At 36.7% G+C, this 26,253-nt stretch overlaps 2 protein-coding genes and 1 pseudogene across 2 annotated transcripts in view; 1 reads left to right on the forward strand and 2 right to left on the reverse strand.

Annotated features, from left to right (window-relative positions):
- The window catches only part of LOC144967202 (uncharacterized), a 171,588-nt gene extending 169,492 nt beyond the window's left edge, over positions 1 to 2,096 (reverse strand). The window contains exon 1 of the mRNA XM_078904134.1: positions 1,769 to 2,096. The gene's annotated coding sequence lies outside the window, so the exon portion shown is untranslated. The remainder of the gene's footprint in view (positions 1 to 1,768) is intronic.
- Positions 2,097 to 12,111: 10,015 nt separating this feature from the next.
- On the forward strand, positions 12,112 to 25,475 carry LOC144967203 (uncharacterized). The gene is made up of 8 exons (XM_078904141.1): positions 12,112 to 13,656; positions 15,167 to 15,325; positions 16,380 to 16,424; positions 17,617 to 17,755; positions 19,229 to 19,379; positions 19,786 to 19,930; positions 21,412 to 21,512; positions 22,297 to 25,475. The coding sequence occupies exons 1-8, from the start codon at positions 12,138 to 12,140 to the stop codon at positions 22,486 to 22,488; spliced, it is 2,451 nt and encodes an 816-aa protein (XP_078760267.1). The 5' UTR covers positions 12,112 to 12,137; the 3' UTR covers positions 22,489 to 25,475.
- On the reverse strand, positions 23,977 to 24,909 carry LOC144967208 (uncharacterized; annotated as a pseudogene).
- Positions 25,476 to 26,253: the final 778 nt, after the last annotated feature.

A 26,253-nucleotide genomic window follows, 5' to 3' on the forward strand; every position in this document is an offset into this window, starting at 1 on the left:
TTTTTCTTGATATTACTGCTATACGTTTAGTTTTTTAAAAAATCATTATATCCTCCAGTCGGGTATCACGTTCGTAACAGACAAAACTATGAGTAATCTTGAACGTTTATAGATAGTATGCGCTTGGCCAAGAAGCTCGCAACATTGCCATCCGGAAGTATAACGGACCAACACACAAATCTATGTGTAACCTTAAACGTTTATAGTCTGGTTAATACAGTTTAATGAGAATTACTCATAAACGCGTTTGGCCAAAAAACAAAAAACAAACAATAACAAAGGCCGGAGTGACGTCAACTTCGATCTGTCTATAGGCTGATTGGCAGAATTTAGTGAACACATATCATTAAAATATCTGACTAAAACCAGTAACAAAGAGCTGAGTGACGTCAATTTCGTTCCATCTATATAATTTAATCCGCTAAACCAACTCTTTATATACATTCAAAAGCGCTTGTTTATCTCAAAATCATACTACATTTTCAAACAATTCGTACTTAGCAAATATAGATGTTAGATTTAATTAAATGCATTAATTTACCCTCCCTTTATCACTCAAAGGAAAATCGTCACATTTGTTACGATACCGCTACAGTTTTCTTATTCTGATTTCATTTTCTTTTAGTTATAGCCATAAAAACTCGACACTGTGTTGCAGAGCTCATTTTTCTAAACAAAATATAGAATACACTCATTATTATGCTGTTTGAAAAATGTACTTTTGTGTTGGGTTAGTATGAAGTGTCACGTAAATTTCTAAAAATAGCTGGTAAGGAGAGAAATAAACTCCTGAACCCAGTTCAGAATGAACGCTTCTTTATTCCATCTGTATACTTGCTTTTATTTCAATGTCCGATTATCAATTGTCTATGTAAAGAGCATTGTCAAGGAAAGAATAGTAAACGTTACATGCTTCAATAAAGACACAACTTCTACTCTTGATTGGTACTTGAGTAATTATAATTTCCGGAAACATAGCCGATTCTTTTAGAAAGCGCGAAAAAATCATGACACGTTTATCTCGAAATATAATTTGTTGTTTATTTTATATGTCAGCTTATTCCTTGCCTCTTTAAAAGTGTTTTAGTTAAGGAGTAGCTTCTATGATTTGATGTTAAACGATTTTTTTTCTTGAAAGTCCTATTTTTGAAACACAACAAGGCGTAGCCTGCAATGAAGAATAACGAAATGAAAAGTCCAGGACAAATTCAAATTTTTCCTCGTAATAAATAAATAAGTTATTTGTAGATGGTGTTGTTGTTGTTGTTGTTGTTGTTGTTGTTGTTGTTGTTGTTGTGTGTGTGTGTATGCACGTATGGATTTGCCTTTATATATATATATATATATATAAATATATATATATATATATATATTTGTGTGTGTGTGTGTGTGTGTGTGTGTGTGTTCTTATCAGCTCCAAAGTCAATAACAGCTCGGACAACTTATCGATCTGACAAACAAGAACAATAATCTTTGCTTAACCACTGAATAAATTATATATGACAATTCAAGTCTTATTTTCAAATATGTCCGATATAATGAAAACATCGACAACGCTTAAACTTAAAAGCTCATGAAACATGATTAAAATTTACTGCAAGATAACAAGGACATCCATAGACGCCTACAATTCCGAATTTAATAGAAGAGATGAATAGAAACGACAATCTAAGGAAGTTGAAGTAGATAGATATAGATAGTAAATATCTAATTTATCATAAATAAATGAATGCATAATTTCATCAAATCTATCACTTAGGCTACCTACCTCACTTGTGATTTATTATCCAATGATATATCTCGTTAATTAACACCAATCAAGCAAAATCATCATATCATAAGTTAAATTCCACCACATAGTAATTTGTCAACATAAAACCACAACACTCTACAAGAATGTACACATGATAAACACATCAAAACGCTGACGCTCAGCGTTCTCACACCATCGCAATCATTGTTTTTTCATCCTAACACACTAGCATGGTCCCATTGTGTCGAAGTGTGACTTGACTCACTTTCAGAGTGAGCAGCAGTAGCAGCAGCAGCACTTGACTCCCAAAGACTCAATCCTTTCGAAACTCACAACTCAACTCACAGTCATAGCGGCGCGAACAGACATAACACTGGATAACTAAGTGGGTAAAAATAGCATGACATTTTGCGATGCGGCAGCGGCGACCTCGCTACACTCTCTCGCCGCAGACAAGATAAAACGGGTGGTGAGTTCATCTGTTTCAAATTGGATTAATGAAATGGAATTTGAGCCAGTAAATTTTTTACATGTTTATATGGCGTTACTTATCACTGTAATGAATGAGTTAACTGCCGTTAACTAGTGTTTCATTCATCCTGTTTGTTGATAAAGGGGAAACCCGAAACGTTCATTTTATCTGTTTTCGTATAGTAAATTGAAGCTTACATTCAATTTCACATTGTTATTAAAATAAAAGCTCAAGTTTTGTATTTTATATTAGGAGGAATTTTAAGACAAACTTTGAAATTTTGAAACTCTTGAGTATTAGTGAGTGCATGTCATATCATGTCATACTCTGTAAAATCATGAATTTAAAAATTTGGCCAGAAAACGTGTCTTTCAAATATCGATTGATTCAGATGACCCGCATCTTGGCAAAAACTCTTAAACCTGGGACTTCGCCAACTGTGTAGGGTAAAAGTAAAAATGATCCATTATCTTAACGCCCCCTTTACGTTTCACATTCGTTATAGACGTATTCATTGAAAGATGAAAATGCAATTACGTAAAATAGGAATGCGGGATTTAAATGAATAACATTAGCATGAATAATAAACTTCGTCATGTAAAATGAACTGTGGGTGAGGTCTTTGATATCAACAAACTCAACTGATTTAATAGTTTGTTGTTGTTGTTGTTGTTGTTGTTGTTGTTGCATTGTGTTTAAGTTTGCCCCTTTCATCGGCTGATGTTTTTTGTTATGTGAATGCGTCTTTATTGCTTTAATTAATCAATTGTCAATTTTGTTGCTGTAGTTGCTGTTGCTGTTGTAGTCATCATCATCATCATCATCATCATCATCATCATCATCATCATCATCATCATCATCATCATCATCATCGTCATCATCATCATCATCGGCACCACAGCTGTCACCACAAAAAAAACCCCCATTAAACTCAGAACATTAAACTTATAAGACGACAAAGAAAATTAATGTGAAAACCAGACCTACCGATATAGATAGTTCGAAGTTGACGAATAAAGTCGTTATTATTGTTTTCTGCCATCCACGTTTATGAGTAATTATCAGTAAACCGTATTAACCTGACTATAAACGATCGTGGTTACACACAGTTTTGTGTGTTGGTCTGTTATACTTCCGGATGGCAATGTTGTGAGTTTCTAAGCCAAGCGCACAATATCTCCACCCTGACCCAGGGTGAAAAAGGCAATGATGGCATCTCTCATTTCATCTAGACATAGATGACACAAAGACCGATGAGTCTTCTTTAAAATGACAACGAAACGTCAAATTTTAATGAAGATGAATGTAAAAACATAATTTGAATAAAGAAAAAACAAAAACAAACAAACGAAAAGCATGAAACAACACAAACAAAAACAAACAAACAAACAAAACAAAACATTAACAAGTAGATCCATCTATGCCGTCAAAGTTTCCGGGCGCACGGATCCGAAGTCAATTTCAGTTTATAGGTACTGAACAAAAAGCGGGACTTTATTATAACTTCTTCATTACCTTTGTATAGAACATTATTTCTGTGGTCATTTAATTTCGCGGACTACTTTCGACCCACTCTAATAGTATTCAATCTAGCTACACTGCTACTGGTGTATAGATAGTATGCAGATGACGTCACTCAGGTCTTTGTTATTGTTTTTTTGCCATCCGCGTTTATGAGTAATGCTCACTGAACTGTATTAACCCGACTATAAACGTACATGGATACACACTGTTTTGTGCGTTGGTCCGTTATACTTCCGGATGGCAATGATATAAGCTTCTTAGCCAAGCGCATACTATCTATAGGTACAGAACAAAAAGCGGGACTTTATTGAAACTTCTTCATTACCTTTGTATAGAACATTATTTCTGGGATCATTTAATTTCACGGACTACTTTCGACCCACTCTAATAGTATTTAATCCAACAACCCCGCGACTGGTGTATAGACAACTAAGTCAGAATAACCGTTAATTTTGAGGTACTCGTGTCATGCATGGCACAAACTTGGACATCTGAAAAAAAAGAAATCGGATTTTCTGGTGACTGATTTGTGATTAGAAACGTGACCAATCGGAGTCAATTGTCTGATGTCACGTCGCCCAGCAACGGCGACCATCGTGGTTCTAAACAAAGAAAATCGGTACTTTTTATTCTTCATGCTGGCTAGAACTTTTCATATGTCTTGTGATCTGAATGTATAAAAGTCAAAACATGATCAGATTTATCATGTTTTTTTCCCCTCTGGATACACTTTTATGCTCATCGGCGAAATATTTCATAAGGGCGTCCGCCATTGTTCCGATAGCTTAGAGCCAGTTACTAAGTTACTCTGCATCATTACGGGGGAAGTGACGCCACGACTGTTGAAGCGTATTACATAGATAGTGTGCGCTTGGCTAAGAAACTCACAACATTGCCATCCGGAAATATAACGGAGCAACACACAAAACTATGTGTAATCGTAGTCTGGTTAGTGAGAATTACTCATAGAAGTGGATGGCAACCCCCCCCCCCCCCCCCCCCACCAAAAAAAAAAAAAAAAAAAAACAATAACAAAGGCCTGAGTGACGCGAAATTCATTCTACCTATAGATAGTTCGAAGATGACGTCACTCAGGCCTTTGTTATTGTTTTTTTGCCATCCGCATTTATGAGTGATGCTCACTGGACTGTATTAGCCTGACTATAAACGTTCATGGATACACACAGTTTTGTGTGTTGGTCCGTTACACTTCCGGATGGCAATGCTATGAGCTTCTTAGCCAAGTGCATACTGTCTATAGAGAAATATCCACTTAATGAGTTCACAGCACTTTACAATGGGTCTAAAACAACTGCAACACTTAATACGTAGGATGAGATATGAAGCCTATAAATGCGCCATTACAATTTTATGACAGACTCATCTCTGTCTTTACTGGCCATTCACTCATTTTACACCGAGTTGATGTAAGAATGCGAATAGTTAATTTGGCCTTTTCCAAGGACTCATTTTCCACCGAGTTGATGTAAGAATGCGAATATTTAATTTGGCCTTTTCCAAGGACTCATTTTACACCGAATTGATGTAAGAATGCGAATATTTAATTTGGCCTTTTCCAAGGACTCATTTTCCACCGAGTTGATGTAAGAATGCGAATATTTAATTTGGCCTTTTCCAAGGACTCATTTTACGCTGCGTTTATTGAGTTATGAACTGGGGCTCTGAATGAAAAGACGGTGGTAACAACGCAGTTCTATCTATCGAAAAAATAATTTGTAATAGGCGCTTTACAGGCGATGTCTCGTCCTACAGTTTAAAAGTTGTTGGCTTGGAACCCCTTGTAAATCACTTTAAGCACATTTAGTGGATATTGCGCTAAATTCATCTTAAGAACGCATCTACCACATAATCTCATTCGTCTGTAGTGTCTCATAATTCATTCTGTTTTGTTGATAAAGGGGAAACCCGAAACGTCCATTTTTTCTGTTTTCGTATATTAAATTGAAGCTTACATTCAAGTTCACATTGTTATTTAAATTTTAAATAAAAGCTCTAGCTTTGTATTTTATGGATAGTATGCGCTTGGCTTAGAAGCTCATAACATTGCCATCCGGAAGTACAACGGACCAACACACAATCTGTGTGTATCCATGAACGTTTATAGTCGGGTTAATACAGTTCACTGAGCATACTCATTAACGCGGATGGCAAAAAACAATAACAAAGACCTGAGTGACGTCATCTTCGAACTATCTATATTAGGAGGAATTTGAACAAAAACTTTGAAATTTTGAAAGTGTTGAGTATCAGTGAGTGCATGTCATATCATGTCATATTGTTTTATTGATGGCGCATGCCTTAGATGATATCGGGTGACTCACAGCCAACTCATCAACAAGATATGCCTTGACTAAGACTAGAGAGAGAGAGAGAGAGAGAGAGAGAGAGAGAGAGAGAGAGAGAGAGGCGGATGGAGGAGGAGGGAGAGAAGAAGAAGAGAAAAGAGGAGAGGCGAGTGAGCGAGTGAGAAAAGATAGGGAAAAAAATGAGAGGAAATATTATAGGAACAAGCATGCTTGCTTTGTGTGTACGTGTGTGCTCTTGGTGTGTTTGTGTGTGTGTGTGTGTGTGTGTGTAATAAAAATGAATAAATAAATAAATAAATAGATAGATAGATAGATAAAGTGTGTGTATGTGAGTTATATCTATCTATCTATCTATCTATCTATCTATCTATCTATCTATCTATCTATCTATCTATCTATCTATCTGTCTGTCTGTCTATCTATCGCTCTATCTATTTATCTATATATCTATCTATATCTCTTAAACACACACTTTTATACACATACCAAACACACACTCAAACCACATCCCATTCCCTACGCACAATACTCTTGAGTTAAGCAGCTCTCGTAATCTGCATTTTTATTCGTTTCTCCTCGCTACCCCGTTCTTTGTATTAAATTCCATTTCTCATTTGTTTTTTTGGTGTGTTTCTTTTGGGGTTTTTTTGGGAGGTGGGGGGGGGGGGGGGGGGGTCTTTTGTCTGGTTTCTTGTTTATGGATTTTTAACTGACAACATGCCCCTGTCTTGCCTGCAGACCAACGAGGACAAAGAACCGGTAGTAAAAATGATAATAGTAATTGGCCATATTAAATTCCAGTTAAACACAAAAAATGTGGCATCCCTGACACAACACACACACACACACGCACACACACATCACGCGCGCACACACACACACACACACACACACATCGCACACATACACACAAGCGCACGGAGAGACAGAGAGAGAGAGAGAGAAGAAAGAGAGAGAGAGAGAGAGAGAGAGAGAGAGAGAGAGAGGGGGAGGGGAGGATGAAAAGAGGAGAGGAGGAGAGTGAGAGAGAAGGAAGGAGAGAGAGAGAGAAGAGAGAGAGAGAAGGAGAAGAAAGAGAGTGTGGGGAGAGAGAAAAGAGAGAGAGAGAAAGAGAGAAGAGATAGAAGAAGATATTTGTTTTATAAATAATTAAGAGAGAGAGAGAGAGAGAAGAGAGAGAGGAAGAGAGAAGAGAGATAAAAGAGGAGGAGAGGAGGTGAGAGGAGAGGAAGAGTGAGAGGAAGAGAGAAGGAGAGGAGGAGAAGGAAGAAAGAAAGAGGAGAGGTGTGAGGAGTGAGAGAGGTGAAGAGAGAGAGAGAGAGAGAGAGAGAGAGAGAGAGAAAGAGAAAAAGAGAGAGAGAAAGGTAGAAAGAAAGAGGGAGTGTGTGTGTATGTTTGTGAGAGTGTGTAAGATATATCTAGAGAGAGAAGAGAAAAGAGGAGATAGAGATAGACAGACAGATAGATAGATAGATAGATAGATAGATGATATAATTAGAGAGAAGAGAGAGTATTGCTAGAGTGAGAAGAGAGAGAGTTAGATGGATCGAGGACAGAAAGATTCACGGACAACAGTAAGATGGATGGATGGATAGATTGATGAGCAGGGAGACAGAGAGAGAGAGAGAGAGAGAGAGAGAGAGAGAGAGAGAGAGAGAGAGAGAGAGAGAGAGAGAGAGAGTTAGATGGATCGAGGACAGAAAGATTCACGGACAGACAGAAAGATGGATGGATGGATAGATTGATGAGCAGGGAGACAGAGAGAGAGAGAGAGAGAGAGAGAGAGAGAGAGAGAGAGAGAGAGAGAGAGAGAGAGGCTGCCTATGCGGTAAATGATCAGAAACTTTTATTTAATTTTCAAAATAAGACAGATGCCTTTTTCTGTTGCAAAACTGTTAAGTGAAATCACTGGAATAACATTTTAAAGATATCATGTCAACTGTTTTCAGCGTATATGCAAGGATCTTACTTTTTGCATAATAGACCCTCAAACGTCATATTATAATCCCTCCCCCATCTCATTTTCTCCCCTATTATTTTGGAACAATTAAAAGTGAAAAAAAAAAATAGCAATAATGGCTAAATAATATCAACAGCTGGGTGACAAAGAAAGAGAAGAGTAATATTAGTTTTCTGAGGTTATCTGATCAAAGAGATGAATGGCGTATCATGATCACCGATGTCAGGCACAGACTTGGTACTTGAAGAAGAATATCATCACTTTTTTAAAACAAATCCGTGACTTCTAACAAAGACGAGAAGATTAGACATTTTTCGGTAATATTCGATGATTTTAAAAATTTTTTTAAATATTTTTTTTTATGAATGCTGGACTAAATGCGATTTGTTTATTTCATCTTATTTCCTTTTTTAAATTTCTTATTTCTGGTTTGTTAATCTTTTTTTTTTCTTCTTCTATTTTTCCCTCCGCATCCATGCTCTTTGTTCTTTTGTACAATTAAAAAAAAAAAAAAACAAAAGAAAGAGACAGGATCACCACGACCTTTCTAAATTCCAACATGGCTGCCCTGTCAAGCTCGCTCTTTGTTTGTTTGATTCTCGCGGGATTCACACGCGGATGAATAATAATAATCGTTCCTCCGTCGATATCGTCTCATCAATTCCAAATTTAGGAGATACCATGGAAGCCACGTGCTGGACCAATAATATCATAACCATAATATCGCTCTACGGCTTTTGAACGTGTGCGAGACGACAATAAAATTGATTTGACTAATGAAATTACAAGACTTCTGTATAGTCGGAGGCTTCACAGTTGAGCTTTATATAGAGCAATATCCACTAAATGTGCTCAAAGCGCTTTACAAGGGGTCCCTAGTCAACAGCAGCATTTAACATGTAGGACAGGACATGCCGCCTGTTAGGCGATATTACAATTTTTAGGACAACGACACCGCTGTTAACGGCCAGGTACTCATTTTAAACATGTGTACGGTGAGAGAATGTGAGTAAAGAGCCTTTTCCAAGGACTCAACTATGCGTCGAGCGCGAGGCTCGAACCCAGGACCTTCCGATCCGAAAGCGAGTGCCATACCACTAGACCACTTTGAGCACATTTAGTGGATATTGCGCTATATAAAGCTCAATTTTAATGAAAACGATTTTTTTCCTAAGTTTTTCAAAATAACTTATCATTGGAGTGTTTTTGAGACGACGTCACAATAACGTTTTGGCACAAATTCAAACACCATGGTTATAACTTAAACACCCTGACTTCACACTGTATCGAGACGGTTGGTTACAAATACTGGGAACGTATGCCACTATTTCAGACACCAAGGGGTGTCATCATGGCACACACAGCCTTGGGTGTCATCCATTTTTTTTTATTTTTTTAAAGGGGACGTAAGGGAAATAACTCGGTAATTGAAGACAACAGCAGATTACTCAGACACTTCATTAATTCCCTTCTCTTCTCCAGTCGACACGCAACCAAAATTATAATATTAATAAATATTCTGCCCAGCCAAAAAAGTTGCTTACCCAGTGCCCTTTGTTTTTGGTGGAACATGTTTTCATTCTAACAACACAATTGTTATGTCATGAAAATTCCTATCAGTCAAGCAACCCTCCCTCCCCTAACGATTACTGTAATATGCGGCTATGTGGTCTAATGGTATGACACTCACTTTCGGATCGAAAGGTCCTGGGTTCGAGCCTCGCGCTCGGCGCATAGTTGAGTCCTTGGCTCTTTACTCACATTCTCTCACCGTACTCAGGTGTAAAATGAGTACCTGGCCGTTAACAGCCTTGTCTTTGTCCGAAAAATTGTAATATCGCCAAACAGGCGTCATGTCCTGTTCGACATGTTAAATGTTGCTGTTGACCAGGGACTCCTTGTAAAGCGTTTTGAGCACATTTAGTGGATATTGCGCTATATAAAGCTCAATTTTAATTTTTTTTTCTTTTTTGTAATATCATGCATTTAAGTGTCAAACTTTTATACAGACCCTCAAGTTATAGAAGTTTGATGCTTTTATTGAAATATTACAGACAATAAGATTGCGTGCAATTATATTCTTGTGCTGTTAAGGTAATGCTATAATGCTATCCGAGGTGCACTAATTTGCAGGTCTGATAACGCAAATCCTTATGGAAATACTCTCAAACCAACGCAATATGTTAAAACAAGCCCATAATTGCGTTCGGTTATCAGACCTTCAAATATGTGCACGTCGTATAAGGCAAAAAAAATTAGACCAATCGTCTCAAAATGTGCGGCTCTGTGGTCTTGTGGTATGACACTCGCTTTCGGATCGGAAGTTCCTGGGTTTGAGCCTCCCTCGGCGCATAGTTGAGTCCTTTACTCTCTTTCCCTCAGTAAAATGAGTACCTGGTCGTTAACAGCGTTGTCATTGTCGGAAAAAAAAAACATGTAATATCGCCTAACAGGCGTCATGTTTCGTTCTACATGTTATGTGGTTGCTGTTGGTCAGGGACCCCTTTGAAGCGCTTAGAGCAAGTTTAGATTAATTTTACCCTTAATAAATAATAAATAATAATGTAAACTCCCTTTATTCATCCCATGGAGGAACTTTTTCTTTCGGGTCTATTCCAAGGGAAGACTGGAAAAACCCAGGCGTCAGCCGCAGTGCAGCGCCGCAAACTGAGCTAGGGCGAGGAGACTAGCTCGAGGCCACACAACACAGCGGGTATTCGAACTCGGTACCTTTCGGGTACGAAGGAAATACCGTACCACAAAGTCACCTGCCCCTCTTGTAACGTGTAAGTTAAAATTAAATAATATTGCCTTTCATTGATGAGAGTGTGTGTTGTTTCTTGAACTTCAAAAATATATTTAAATTCTAACTCTTAATTCTTCTTATCATTTTGATTCCAGCAGCGATTTTATTAACCAGTTAACTGCCGTACTCTGGGAAAAATACGTGTTTAAAAACTTGGCCAGAAAACTCGCCCTTGCCCACAGTTCTAGCTTGTTTGTTTTCATGCTGATTGGAAAGGACGATACTTTGTGATGACTTATTGGCTTATTATGCACCCGCTTAACAGTCAGGCGCCGATAAATGATAATGTGGGTGGAGTGCTATTATTATGGGGTGCATGATGATTCGCAATATATCAAATATACACAACCCTTGATTTCAGTACGAAATATCAAGTTTAAGTTTAAACATTTAAACATATCTAACATAAATGACTATTTCGGACCTGGAAATTCAGCATCAAACTTGAAAAAACAGGCTGGTTTTGCCCACCCTGACCACTATTACCAGCCACCACTGAGAAAGCAGGAACCGCATTCACCAATTATACACATTCTAAGTTACTAGTTCAAAAAAAAATAAAATATTCCTAGATGCACATATTGGCAGGACCTGCCGGATGCCTTAACCACTCGGCCACTCTCCCCCCCCCCCCCCCCCCCCCCCCCTTTCCCCCAAACACCACGACTATTAGCAACACCATTACAGCATGAGCCCATTATAATAGCCTTCAACAGTCTTGACGTCACTTCCTTCGTAATGACGCATAGTAACTTAGTAACTGGCTCTAAACTATCGGAACAATGGCGGACGCCATTATGAAATATTTCTCCGACGAGTATTAAAGTGTATCCAGAGGAGAAAAACATTATAAATATGATAATGTTTTGACTTTTATACATTCTGATCACATGACATAATAAAAGTTCTAGCCAGCATGAAGAATAAAAAATACCAATTTTCTTTGTTTAGAACAACGATGGCCGCCGTTGCTGGGCGACGTGACATCAGACTACAGACATGCAAATAGATGTCGTCATAAACACAAATCTCAAGGTGACTATAGATAGTATGCAGATGACGTCACTCAGGCCTTTGTTATTGTTTTTGCCATCCGCGTTTGTGAGTTGTTCTCACTAAACTGCATTAAGCAGACTATAAAAGTTCATGGTTACACAGAGTTTGTGTGTTGGTCCGTTATACTTCCGGATGGCAATGTTGTGAACTCCTTGGCCAAGCGCATTCTATCTATAGCCGGATGTAACCTAAAAGGTGAAAGGTGACCTTAGTGACCTTAGTGAACTTTTCATTTTAAAATGGCGACGCCCATGGCAGTTGTTATCTGCGGGTCGAAAATGTCCTGTAATAAACTATTAAACCATTCTTTTAAGTTTTTAAAGGGTCGGAACATCTTAAAAACTCTGAACGTAAGATTATACTGTAGTCAAATACAAGGGGATAAGGACGATTTCTTTGGAATTCCCGAAGATTTTGAATTACAACACTACAGACATTCTACTTCAGCAGTAAAATCGGATTCATCTGCTGAATCTGACGCCAAGAATGGAGTCAAGGTCGCTAAGAATGAGAATAATATTATTACTGTTGGTAATGCTGATATGAATTCATCAAACCTGTCGACAAGGTCAAATGAAACGCTAAGGTCTGATTCAAATAGTAAAAAAGATGACACAAATTTGGTCGAAGTATATCACTCAATAAGGGAGAGACGCACGAATCGTGCCAAACCTCAACACAGGAAAAGTTACAGAACAAATTTTGGTGCTGTGTCACTAGATCACAAAGCTGATGGAAAACATTGTATGCAGTCTAAATACTATGGAGATGAATCAAACAGAGATAATAACAGCAGTGTACACCAAACTACTTCAGATAATTTTTTCGAGGTCGTTTCGAATCCATTGGCAAATTCGACAGCGGTCAATAACAAGTTTTACAAAAGGTTCCCTGACAAAAACAAAACATCAGGAGGGAATGAGAGCCATAGTGGCATTGACAGTAAACAAAATTTGACGCCATTTTCAGAAACATTAAACCTGTGTCATGGTAAAGAAGAAAAGTTGCAGGAACAACTGATAACAGATGCTTTTGTTGAAAAGATAAAGTATGACTACAACTCCACCACAGCTTCCCCAAATTCTTGTTTTAATGACATAGACAGTCAATACTTTCAATTGAATCATTCAAATTTGTCACATCCAGAATCTATGTCATCAATCCAAAACACCACAAGCGACAAGGAAGCTATTCAAGATTCTGTCATGAACACCCCTCCTTCATTGAGAAATGTGGAAAACAATTTATTTCAAAGTAACAACAAAAGTAACCTTTTTGATGAATATTATTTCCCAGAGATGTCTTCAGAAAATCAAAGTGTATCACCAAAGGATCCTTCCTCATCAATGTATGATAATGGTAGTGAAACAGAAATGAATGTTATTGATGATCAGTACTTTGGTAAAACAGATCTCACTGTCAAAGATTCATCTGGTTTTAGTGATTTAGTTTCTGCATACAATATCAACAAAGACATTTCTCCACATATTTCAGACAAAGATGCTGAAAATGTGATAAAACCAAAATTTGATAAAACAGTAAAGAAAACACCATTAAACAAACCGTTGGAATTAAAGCCAAGTGAAATTAAGGAAAATGTGAACATTGTAACAAATAGATCTGTTTTGTTCAAGAAGAGAGCTGAAGAGAAATCTACTGCAGAGTCAACTTCAGCCTTTGATCTTGCCATGAAAATCCGAGCTGACATAACGAAGACTCCACAATCAACAATGGAGAAAAACTTAATGACTTCCCACGGTAAATTCTCTCTTTGCATTATAGAGTTCTTAATTATTACAGGCTCTTTAGAGATTAGCTGGACTAATTTCATCCAACCTAGGCAAAAAAAAAAAAGTTAAAAATTAAAAGCTTTTTTTTTCTTTTAATTTTAACTTGCTCCTGGTGCATTCGATAAATAATGATTTACTGTGACACTGACAGTTACGTTTGAGTGTATTGTATCCACAGCAGCAATGGAAAATTGCTTCAGATATGTGTATACAGTGTGATACACACATACGTAGACATGTAAACAACTCACATACCCCATTGCCATTTTGCATAACTGACACCTCTCTGCTAATTCAAATTCCTTTGCCGTTGGTTCCAATTTCAATGCCTCACACCATGATTTGCTATGACCGCCCACCCCCCACCACAACCCTTTGTAACATATCATGTATAAGTTGTCTTCCTCAGCATATCAACAGAGTAAACAAATTAAAGTTCTCTCTATTCATTCTCAAGAGGAAATTTGTCTTTAATGTTTTTAAGGGAAGACTGGAATAATTCGGGTGTCAGTCGCATTACAGTGCTGCAAAGTGAGCTAAAAAGAGGTGACTTACTCAATGCCACAAAGCTCAGTGGATAGTCGAATTCAGTACCTTTTTGGTATGAAGCAATGACAATACTGCTGAGCCATGCTCCCCCTCCCACCTCTACATCCAGCCGTTATGGCACGACATGGTTTCCTGGAAATACGGTTTCCTTGAACTTTTGTGCATGTTCAAGGAGTTCAAGGAATCCATGCAGGGATAAAATATACTTTATTATATACTTTCAAGTCAAAAGTAAATCCTCTGAAATGTATTTTTGACTAGTTTTAATAGAATATACATGATGATTGACATAATTTTCAAAAGTGTGTGATCTGTACAATGACTGAATAACCTGAGACTCGTACTATAGATAACAGTAATAAGAGAATGCATCCATGTCAATAGCTTGCCAGGCATAGCAACAAGAGGTCATGGAGGAGCCATCAATGAATTGTTACTCGGTTAAAGTGGGAGAAAATGTAAATGTGATTGTCATTGTGGCCTGTGCTCACTATTTGAAAGTCAAGATAAAGAAAAACTGAAACAACATAAGAGTGATCAGATTTTTTCGAGTCTGTCCAGATCGAGAGTCCTTCCAGATCAATATATAAGAGTAGAGGATCACTGTACTTTTGTTTTTTGAGAAATCAAGTGATTTGTAAATTAGGACAGTTAACAGTGTAAATGTTGAGGGTATAAATTCTATGGCTTATCAATTGAATGCATTTCTTTTTAAGGAATCTTCTTTTAAATTTTCAAAAATGTTTTTGTCTTTTTTATTTATTTTTGTTATTTAAGAGTGCAAAAGAAAGTTATCATTTTTATTTTTTTAAAAACAAGCTTTGTCTGAAACTCAATGTGACTATGGGTAATTTTAAGTTTTATGTAGTGGAGTGAATACAACTATGCTTTGCATTAAATGGAAGAGAATTTTTAATTTTTGTTTTCAGATAAAACAAGAGAGTCAAATGAAGGTGTGGAACAAATGAAAAAAGGCCGGCTAGATAGCAAGGGCTTTCGGATTCTTTCAGATCAAGTGTTAGACCTTGATAAAATGCCTTCCATGGACATCTTGGAAATGTTAAAGAAAAGCATTGTCTTTGATCATGGTAAGGCTGGATTGTTTGTACTTGTATATTTTTTCTCTTATGTTGAGGAAAATTAAGAGCCATATTATCAGATACAGGGTAGCTGAAAGAAAACTATTTCATCAACTACTTAAAGGTTGGTTATAAAGACTTTGCAACTGACTGAAGAATGATTCCTTGAGAACAATCTTATAGTAGGGAAGAGTTCTGATGTTTTATAGTAATGTTGTTGAAAATTGTTGCATAGATAATATCTTCTTCCAAAAATGTTATGAGTTTTGTTTTTGTTTAGAGGGATGATAGCCTTTCAGTATATAAATGGATGAGTGGTTTTTATTTCAATTTTGTTCCCCAATAACATAAAATATCATTCAGTGTTGAAAGAAATATCTTCAGCATCAAGATATAATGTTCTCCAGGCTGATGTGACTGATTCTTATCATGTAAAATTTGATCTGTTTTTAAAAAAAAGATAATTTGAATTCCTTACCATGTCTCCCTAATTTCATGCTGTTGTGTGAGATTTTTCAACCACGTTTTAACATTTAAAAAAAATATAATTGAGCTTTTATATAGCCCAATATCCACTAAACATGCTCAAAGTGCTTTACAAGGGGTCCCTAGCCAACAGCAACACTTAACATGTAGAACGTGACATGACGTCTTTGATATTGCCATTTTTTTTTTGGACAGAGACAACGCTGTTAACGGCCAGGTACTCATTTTACACCTGAGTACAGTGAGAGAATGTGAATAAAGACCGTTTCCAAGGACTCAACTATGCGCTGAGCAAGGCTCGAACCCAGGACCTTCCGATTCGAAAGCGAGTGCTATACCACTAGACCACATTGATTTTCTAAAATTTAATAAGGCATATTTTTTCACATTAGAAATATAGAGTATGAAGAGGTGCCAGATGAAAAAAAAATAGAATAAAAATATAGAACGTTTCATTTGGATCCTGACACCATTATATTTTTATTCTGTTTTCATCTGGCACTTCTCAATACCTTATATTTCTCATCATTATTGATACAATAACCCACTCCATACTTTTTCTATATATTTTTTCCAGAGGACTTTATTGTGATTGACAAGCCATATGGTCTGCCTTCAATCGGTAAGTAAAGCTTGCCAAATTTCAGGTCAAAACAAAACTGTTCTCATTTTTATTACCTAAAAGAAATTTTTTTTAGTTGAATATTTATGGTGATTCATTATGTATTGCCATTACCAATACTCTATAAAAAATTATTTCAACTTTTTGAAAAGAAATGCCTAAATTATAAATGAATGATTTTTATCAGGGATGCCAAATGTCCACTCTTTCAGGGTTTTTTTATACCTCAGTTGACACCTTAGTACTTTTTCCTGTCTCCAATAAGAAGGCCACTGAAGGTCCTTCTCAATAGAGAATTAATTTTATTGAAATTGATTTAACAAAGGCTCCACACACTTTCAAAGGAAAGGGGAGAATTAAGAGAGATATTTTTGTTTGTTCATTTATAAAGTTCGTTTTAGGTGAGATTTGATGCCTCCACTCGTTTTCGGGGTTTAAAAAAAAAAAAAGAAATGGCATCCCGGTTTTTTAGGGGGGGGGGGGGGGGGGGTTTAAAAAATGATGTGCGGTTATTTCATGTATTAAACCCCTTCCTGCTTTAAATTCTGAAACTTCTCATGAGTTGGATTTGTTTTGGGATGGAATATTTAAATCTTGACCACAAGGTCCAATGATACAGGCATAGACTTTACTTTCAATATAAATCATTATCAATTGAGAGATATTAATTTCTTTCTGTTTTTCTATTCCTTTTTTTAAAAAAAATTATATATCTCTCAAAGCATCTCTGAAAGGCTTTTTACTCTTTTAAAGACAGATCTATGAGGCATATCTTTTATTTTAAGCATTGACTTACTGACTTAAGGACTTTCACTTCCTAATCATCCGATTGGGACGCCTCAGCTGCCTCTCTTATCATCTGTGTCATTTCCTTCCACAGTTCACGGTCTTTTGCTGTGGATGCTAAGTTATTTTCATCCTCCAAAAGCTTTTGATAAGTGAGGCAAAAGACAATTCACTGAGCTGAGGCTCAGTGCCAACAGGTGCCAGCCATGTTGACCGGAAATTTTAAGGATTACCTCAATTTGATAAATTTGTTTTTTTTTTTACAAAATCTCATTCTGTTTATGAAGTGCTAAAGCAATTACATAAACTGCCACGAACTCAGGATAATGACTTACAGACTATTTCTTTTCTTTTAAATTTCCTCCAATTCTAATCAAAATATTTGTTGCAATGCCATTTTACCCAGGCCAGATGAATGACACTTTCAGCTTATCCTCACTGTTGCCTGCACTTGGAAGGTCCTTACCACGAAAATACAAAGCATCAGATCTTCACATTGTTCAAGGATTAGATCGAGATGTCACTGGAAATGTAATGTTGGCAAAGTGAGAATACTGTTTCCTTTAAAGTTGAATGGTCCTAATTATTTTGTTGGCATCAGCAATTTAAATTTGTCCTCCTTTGTGGTATGACACTCACCTTCAAGTCGGAAGGTCCAGGGTTTGAGCAAGGCATAGTTGAGTCCTTGGAGAAGGCTCTTTACTCACATTCTCTCACCGTACTCAAGTGTAAAATTAGTACCTGGCTGTTAATGGCATTGTTTGTTTTGTATCAGGGAAAGTGTAATATCTCCTCGCGTCTTGTCTCATCCTAAATATTTAGTTTTGCTGTTAGCTAGAGATCCCTTGTAAGGGTCTTTGAGCATGGTTAATGGATTTTTTGGGGGGATTTTTTTCCACCATTTTTTATAGGATTATGTTTTCAAGGATTATACAATAACCTCTTCAACATAAGATAATATAGTGATAGTAATAATCATCTGATAATTGTAATTTATAAACTAATTTTAGCTGAGGTCACATGTCTGTGAAACAAAGAGTGTATTAAGGATGTTTTACATGACAATTCTGATGTTTATAGCAGTAGTTTACAGGTAAAATAGACATAAAAATACTTCCCATAAATAAAAAGACATTTAAAAAAAGTTTAGATATTATAATGTATCATTTACAAATATTTTTGTTACAGAAAAAGTGCCTTCCTGATTTAAAACAAAAATAAAAAAAGAATAAATAAGGAAAATAAAAAAGTCTTACCTGAAATTGATACTCTTAACCCTCTCCTTACCACCTACAGCAAAATCGTCACATTTGTTACGACACAATATACATTTTTCTTATTCAGATTTATTTTGTACATCACAGACTTTGAAGAATGATCTTTGTTTAATTAATAAGAACATAAAGCTGTTTGGTAGAAAGCTAGTTTGAGTTTTTTTAAATCAATTTTTCTGCTGGGTAAGCCTGCCATTTTGGGCAAATTCTGAAAGTCATTGGTAAGGAGAGAGTTAATAATTGGTGAAACTATTCAGATAAACAATTCAAAAATCTTGCCAAAATAACAATCATAAATGGTGATGATTAAAGAGATGATTATTTGACTGTTTTAGGGACAGGTAAACTATCCAAAAATTTAAGAAAAAACAAACCATTAGTTCACTGTTTCTTTCTCAAAAATCTAAGCCATATTAAGTTCACCACACAATCTCAGTGTTTCATGTTAACCCTTATAATGTAAATAGAAATAATAACATTTAATATATTACAAACCAACTCTCAAGTAATTTTGTCTAAAACTTTTTACTATATGGGATGCCTACTTGTTCTTAAAACCGACCAATTGTGAACGCTAAACTGAAAGACTAATTGTATACACGTTTTTTTTTTCAAATATATGTTCTTTTTCCAGAGCAGAAATCTATGTTATAGCAAGGCCAAACTACTAAGTTTGAAATGATTGAATCGTAATAGAATCTCAGAAAGTTTTTTGATAATATGGTATTATTGTGATTATCTCAGAAATCCTGAAGTTGCTTATGTGTTGAAGGATAAGTTTGAGGCCAATGAAGTGATCCAGCGTTACTGGGCGATTACTAAAGGAGTGCCTTCCCCAAAGAAAGGCATGATTGACATACCCATTGGGGTCGGAAAAGTTGGAAATATTTACAAAGTAAGTGACTAATTAATTTATATTTTCTCCCTATTACAGTTCAGCAAATCCGGTTGATGTGCCAGTTACTAATTTCTAGGATAATGGAATTGTTACATTTTTAAATATTATGATAGAGTGTAGGTTTGATGAAATTGAAAATAATGATAATGATCAGATTAATTTATTGTTCTTTTAAAGATGAAAATAAAATCATGTAATAATTTAGCTACATGATGAATTAAAAATTATCTTTTGTATCTCGTTGAGATTATTTGTTGTAATGTATTGAGATATTTTTAAAATTGCAATATCATGTATACGTTTACGTAGTATCCAAAGGCCTGGAATCCTTTAGTAGCTATGAAAAAGATATAGCATTCCAGGATGTATATATTGCAAATATATCTATTTTGTTTTCTCCAAGATGGTGCTTCGACCTCAGTACCAAGCACATGAGAAACCAGTGGGTAAAAAAGCAAGTCGAACTGCGTGTGACAGGGCAGTAACAGAATACAGTGTGTTGAGTTCTCATATGCAAGCTGCTTTGGTGGAGTGTTGTTTACACACCAGTGAGTATTTATGATTTGATGTATTGAAGTAAAAAAAGATGTGCTTGCTAATGATTAATCCGACGTGTATTCGGTACCGTTTGGATAGAGATTTAATTGTTGAAGTAGGGCGTGGAATGTGATATTTCAATGCAAGTTGTATTTTATACTGAAACAGATAGGAATTATCACTTGTTTTGTTTTGGTGCAAAGCATTGCAGGTAAATAATATTATTTATTTATCAACGTCTCTTCACAAGTTTTATTTAAATGCATTAACAGAGTGCTCTGGTGGATTTCTTGCCTTGAACATTGTTCATTGCCCCCCAGTGTCTCTGCTTTTAGTGGTCAGTTCCACACAGTTTGTCTTGGATGCCAAAGCTGAACCAAATTATGTATTTTCATCAATGTCTATACATTTCAACAAAACTACCAACAACTATACAATTTTGTAAAGATAATTTTAAAATATCATTTTTACGTTGTATTAAGATATAAAGAGACATCATCAGTAGCTAGAAGAACTGCCAAAAAAGAAGAGGAATCAAGAAATGGGACTTTCCCAATTATCATTTTTACGTTGTATTAAGATAGAAAGAGACATCAGCAGTAGGTGGAAGAACTACTGAAAAAGAAGAGGAAACAATAAATTGGACTTTCCCAATACTTTGTCTTTGTTTCCGTAAAAGTAGGTGTTGATGCAGTAAAAAATGGGGTTCAAAAGAAATCGTTCAAAATTTTCCTCATTTTTCACATTTTGTCACCATCAGCACTGATTATTAGAAGACAGAAATTACAATTTTTAGCAAGAACCAGCATCTCCATGGAAATAAAATTATGTATCCCTCCCATTCTTCATAGCTACTGTGGGGGACAGTGTGGCTCAGCGGTACAGTCTTTGCTTCGTACCTGAAAGGTACCAAGTTCGATCACCCGCTGCTGCGCTGTGTGACCTTGAGCAAGTCACCTAACTATAGCTCAATTTGCAGCCCTGCTCTATTCCAGCCTTCCTTTGAAATAGACCTAGAGAAATCTTCCCCTATGGGATGGATAAAGGGAATTTATTTTTTAATTTATTTTTTATTTTATTGCTGGAATGAGATTTTTGGTTTTGCCTGGGCTTAGGTTAAGATCCTTGTCAGTATATACAGATTTATATTTTTATGGGAGATAATTTCATTTGTATATCGTGTATCTTGTAACCATTAAAGTGTATCCCTCTTGACTGGAGTTTGCGTATTTGTTGATGCAGCCTTTTATAGTTAGCCTCGACATATGGATGAGTTGCTCAAGGACCTATTCTCTTCTCTATTTGAGCTGGTCCCCCTTGCCTCACTTTTTCTTCTATGCTTGTAACCGAAGAAATTTTATGAATCTTAACACCTAACTCTTTTGAATTTCCCAACACCTTCCTTTTTCTGGCAAAGAAAGGAATTTGAATAGTTGAAATAGCTTTAAAACTCTTAAAAACTAAACAAACTAATTTTCTTTATCGTTTTCAGGTGGTGTCAAACATCAGATCAGAGTACACTTGTCCAGTGGTCTCAACACACCCATCCTCGGAGACCACAAGTATTCACATTTCTCAAAACTGGCTCCTCAGGTAGAGAATTGTACCAAACTGTAGTTAAAATATGGGGGTCCCGGTAGCTCAGCTAGTAGAGCACTTGCTTCACACACAATAAAGGGAGCAAGATTGATCCTGGGTGCAGTCGGGATTTTTTTTCTCGACCCCCCCCCCCCCCTTCCCTCAGCAGTAAATGGGTAGCTGGGTCTGTTAGATCTAGTGGAAAGTACTTTGTGATAGACCAGCATTTTCTCTAAAGGGTAGCAAGCAATTGCTCTTTTCCATTTCATGCTATAGAAACCGGGATAAACTCCAGCTCCATGAGCCAAATGGCTCTGAAGGACTCCTTTTTTTTATAGTTGAAATTTAATCTCAAGTTTATCAACAAGGCTTTTGTTGTGTCATATTTTTTCTCATGACACTCACCTTTGGATCTGAAGGTCCTGGGTTTGAGTCCTGCACTGAGCGGCGCATTGTTGAGCCCTTGGTAAATGCTCTTTACTCACATTCACTCACCCTACTCAGGTGTAGAATGACTACCTGGCAGTTAACAGTGTTGTCTCTGGGACTTAAAAGTCTCCTTTCTGTTCGTTTTGTACTCATTGACTTGAAATATCTCCAATGGTAAGCAATTATTATTTTATATCCTTGGCGATTCTCAGATTAATGAATCTTTAAACGTCAGTAAATAATTTAGATAATTTGTGGGCTAAATAACATTCACTGAAATAATTTACTTTTCTTTACAAACAGTGAATGATGGCCATTCAAATTTATGATTTGTAAACATATATTACTTTACTATAATCTACACAAACAGAAACTAGACCGGTCCACCCTTGAGTTGCTGCGAGTAAGACAAGCCAAGGTTCGACACATCTCTCTCCATCTCCATTGCCAGTCCTTAGTCTTGCCTGACTACAAGTCAAGAACTTATGTCATCACAAGTCATCTGCCATCCTTTTTTGCCAAAAATATGAAAAGTTTAAAATTGTATTTTCCAAAGAAATAATGAATAGAAAGAAAAAAAAACAGGCCTTTGGAAAAGCTCTTCTGAAATACCCTGAATAATGACAAGGTCCGTTTTGTACAGATCTGATATTTCGGTCCATACCATGACACTTTCAGATCCGAAGCTGCTGACTCGGTTAATGCAAAAATGTAATTGTACCTCTTCCCATCACATCTCTAAATTCTCACTCAACCCATCACTAAATGACATTTTAAACTGGCTCTCATCAGTGAGCAGTGCAATTCTTCATTGAAGTGAAAAACCAAAGCACTTTTTTGCTCACGCCATTCGTGCCAATCAAAGGTTCTATATGTAAAGTATCTCAGTGTATGGAGAACAAGATTTTAGTCCAGTAGACTTAATTCGCCTACTAATCGCTTTGCTTAATGTGCAGCTATGTGGTCTTGTGGTATGACACTCGTTTTTGTAACGGAAGGTCCTGGGTTCAAGCCTCGCTTGGCGCATGGTTGAGTCCTTGGAAAAGGCTCTTTAGTCACATTCTCTCACCGTACTTGTTTAAAATGAGTACCCAGCCGTTAACAGTGTTTTCTCTGTCAGAAAAAAAAAGTATTATCGCTTAACAGGCATCATGTCTTGTTCTACATGTTACATGTTGTTGTTAGTCAGAGACCCTTTGTAAAGCGCTTTGAGTACGTTTAGTGGATATTGCGCTATATAAAAAAAAGGAAGCTCAAGCTAAAAAGTTATATTCTATACTTTAAGTTTTTGAAGCCACCAGGGATCATTTTCATGGCTGTCGACTTTAGCTGATCCCTCTCAAATGCACTGTTGCCATTTGTGAGTTTTGATAATGCTCAACTTTATAGGTTGTATCTTTTTGTTTTGTTAACCCTTTCACCCTTAAGCTTTTGACCAATCACCCATCCACCATCCTTAACAGAAGGGAGATAACTCTTCAAATTCACCCTTGTAATATTTTTGAAAATTAAAAAAAAAATGTTCTAATAACTTGACAACACTGAAATTTGACAATTGAAAAGCCAAAAGGCTAATGTGTACTTTGTTTACTTAAAAATATATATATATATATATATAATTTGAACATCAACTTATCTACATAAGTGCTGCAAAATGTTGAGGGCAAAAAAATATTGTAAGCCAGCTATTATCTCTCTCATATCCAACACAAACACTTAGATTTTCAAGTTCTCATGGTACTTTGAGAAGCAGTCCCCTTTGCACAGTCTTATTTGGCACAAATTACAGCCATACATGCTTTCACGGGCCCTATTCAGAGCTGCCAACCTACCGCAAAAAATGCGGAACTGTAGGCATTTTCAGCGATTGTACGCTTGTACGCATTTCCCCCAAGATTGTACCCATTTTCAGTTTACAGAGTCCATTCAGTTAGTTGTAATAGCCCAGATGCTCGTATCGCTGTTATCTTAAGCTTGCTTGATCGTTCAAATTTGTACTCGATACCAATTCATTGCTCTATTATTCTATAGTGAACTCGCTCCTATTGTTTTAAATAGTCTTGGGAACATCATTGATGCTGCAATTGAGCTTGAACAGTGTTACTTTATGTAAGTATACCTTCCTCTTACTTTCACAATGGTTAGTTTCTGTCGATTTCAGGATTGTACCCATTTTTATGAAATCTCCCCCATTTTGAGGTCCCATTGTACACATTCTAATCAGATGGGGTTGGCAGCTCTGCCTATTTCTCTTCCCAAAAATCATTGTTTTGGAGTACAGATAACAAGCCAACTTGTTTCCCACCATGCAAATGAGTCTGTGCTCAAAAGGGACGGCCGTGCCAAGTCCAGCAGTTGTAGGTTGTTTTCTGTTGGCTTTCCTTTTCCTGCTGATATTTCCTCTGATGAGAGAAGAAGAAACCGTGGACAGTGAGATTACGAGTACAGGACCCTGGAATTTATGAGAGCAGTTTGGAGCAGAAATCTAAATACACATTTCCACCACTTGACTGATTTTTTTGCCAACAGGGTAGTAGTAGTAGCTTGACAGCTGGTCAAAATGATCAACTCCTCCCATTGATTTGTTGTAGGAAGACACAGTAGACAGTAGATTGTATGTCCACATGAACCAAACTTTTCGGCATACGACATGAAACTGACTCCATTCCCAGGGTGACGTTTGTGCTCAGCATGTTCACCCCTCATTTGTCTTTTCATGTGGTAGCTACAAGGTTGCTATGCTGCCTGAAATGAACATCCACTTGCTTCATCCTCTTTTATCACATTAGATTTGGGGCATAACTCAGAAGGCCAGCCTTTTCAATTTGGCCTTGTTGTCGAAACTGAATATGTGTTTCGGTCGAGCAAGTCTTTTGAGAGTTAAACAGATGAAAAATAATTGTCAAAAAATAAGTGTTGCCATTTGTCGAAGAATGGGGTGGCCAGTTTGGTTAACCACATAATGACAGGATCCATGAGGCATTGGATGAGAAATCTTACTGGTGCAAATGTCAAAGTTCAATAAATAACCTGTTGCGGAATCTGCGATGCACCACGGGTTAGGTTTTCCTTTCACAGGTAAGTGGACAATTCAAGGCAATCATGACCTCGTCAATGCTAATGTTCTCTCCGGGTTTGAAGTAGGTTGCAATGCTGTGATATTTTTGGAAGAGAAAACAAACAAAAAAATTATTTTGATGTGAGGAAAGTCTTGCAACAACCTCCCCTCCCCCCCCCCCCCCCCCCCCCCCCTTTTCCAAGTTCATACCATCCTACTCTAAATCATATCTTTAACCCTTTCATGTCTCATAATATGATCGGTGCCTAACCTAGCTCAAGGCCAATACACACTGGTGCCAAAGCAAAGAAATAACTCTAGCAACTTTCAATTTTGAAAAAAAATTTTTACTTGACTAAATATTTGATCGTAATGAAATAAATTGCAGAAAATGCAGAAATGAATGATCTTTCAGAAAATATTAGTTTTACGGGATTTGATTGTGTTTTAATGCCTGAAAAATGAAAGAATACATGAAAATTCATACCTGATGTGGTGATTTGGTTGCTTTGTTGTAGTGTTTTAGTTCCTTTTTGTTTTTTTTGGGGGGTTTTTTTACCTCCCATGGAGGGCAGGAAGGTACTTACTGCGTCTTCTATCCCTCTACATCTGCTTTCTGTCTTTGTCTTGGAATGAGGCTACTTAGTTTTGTCCTGACCCTGGCTGAAGTCTTTGATTGGGAGGGAAATTTATAGTTATAGTTTTGGGAGATGATTTTTTTTCCCTTGTAAACCATCTTTCTGTAGCAGTATGGGACTTCTAAATGCTTCATACCAGCTAAGAGATCTAGGTTGGGTTCCCGATCTCCCATAGTGGGCAGGGAGGTACTTGCTGTGTCTTCTATCTCCCTGCATCTGTTTTCCAATTGCTTTCTGCCTTTGTCTTGGAATGAGATTACTAAGTTTTGTACCGACCCTGGTCGGAGTCCTTAGCTGGGAGGGAAACAGTTGAATGTATAGTTATGGTTTTGGGAGGTATTTTATTCCTTGTAAATCATCTCTCTATTATGTACTGTTATTTGTTTTTAATTTGTAACATATGATGTGTAAACATTTGAATGTATTCCTCTAAACTCTAAGTGGGATCTTGTGCTGTTGTCTGGGTGAAACATTTAGGTATCTCAAACTAAGTACACTGATTGTGTGCTCTTGGAATCTACACCTGTTCCCTATTTGTACCATTCTCCTTGTCTTGCCTTTTCCTTGTACTTCCAGAATGATTTTAATACCTATCCTATTTTCATCCTTTTTACTGGCGCTGATATGTTGC

The sequence above is a fragment of the Berghia stephanieae genome, chromosome 3 (genome assembly GCF_034508935.2).
Source record: "Berghia stephanieae isolate SIO BIC M18660-M18661 chromosome 3, UCSD_Bste_1.3, whole genome shotgun sequence".
Taxonomy (NCBI): Eukaryota; Metazoa; Mollusca; class Gastropoda; order Nudibranchia; family Aeolidiidae; genus Berghia; species Berghia stephanieae.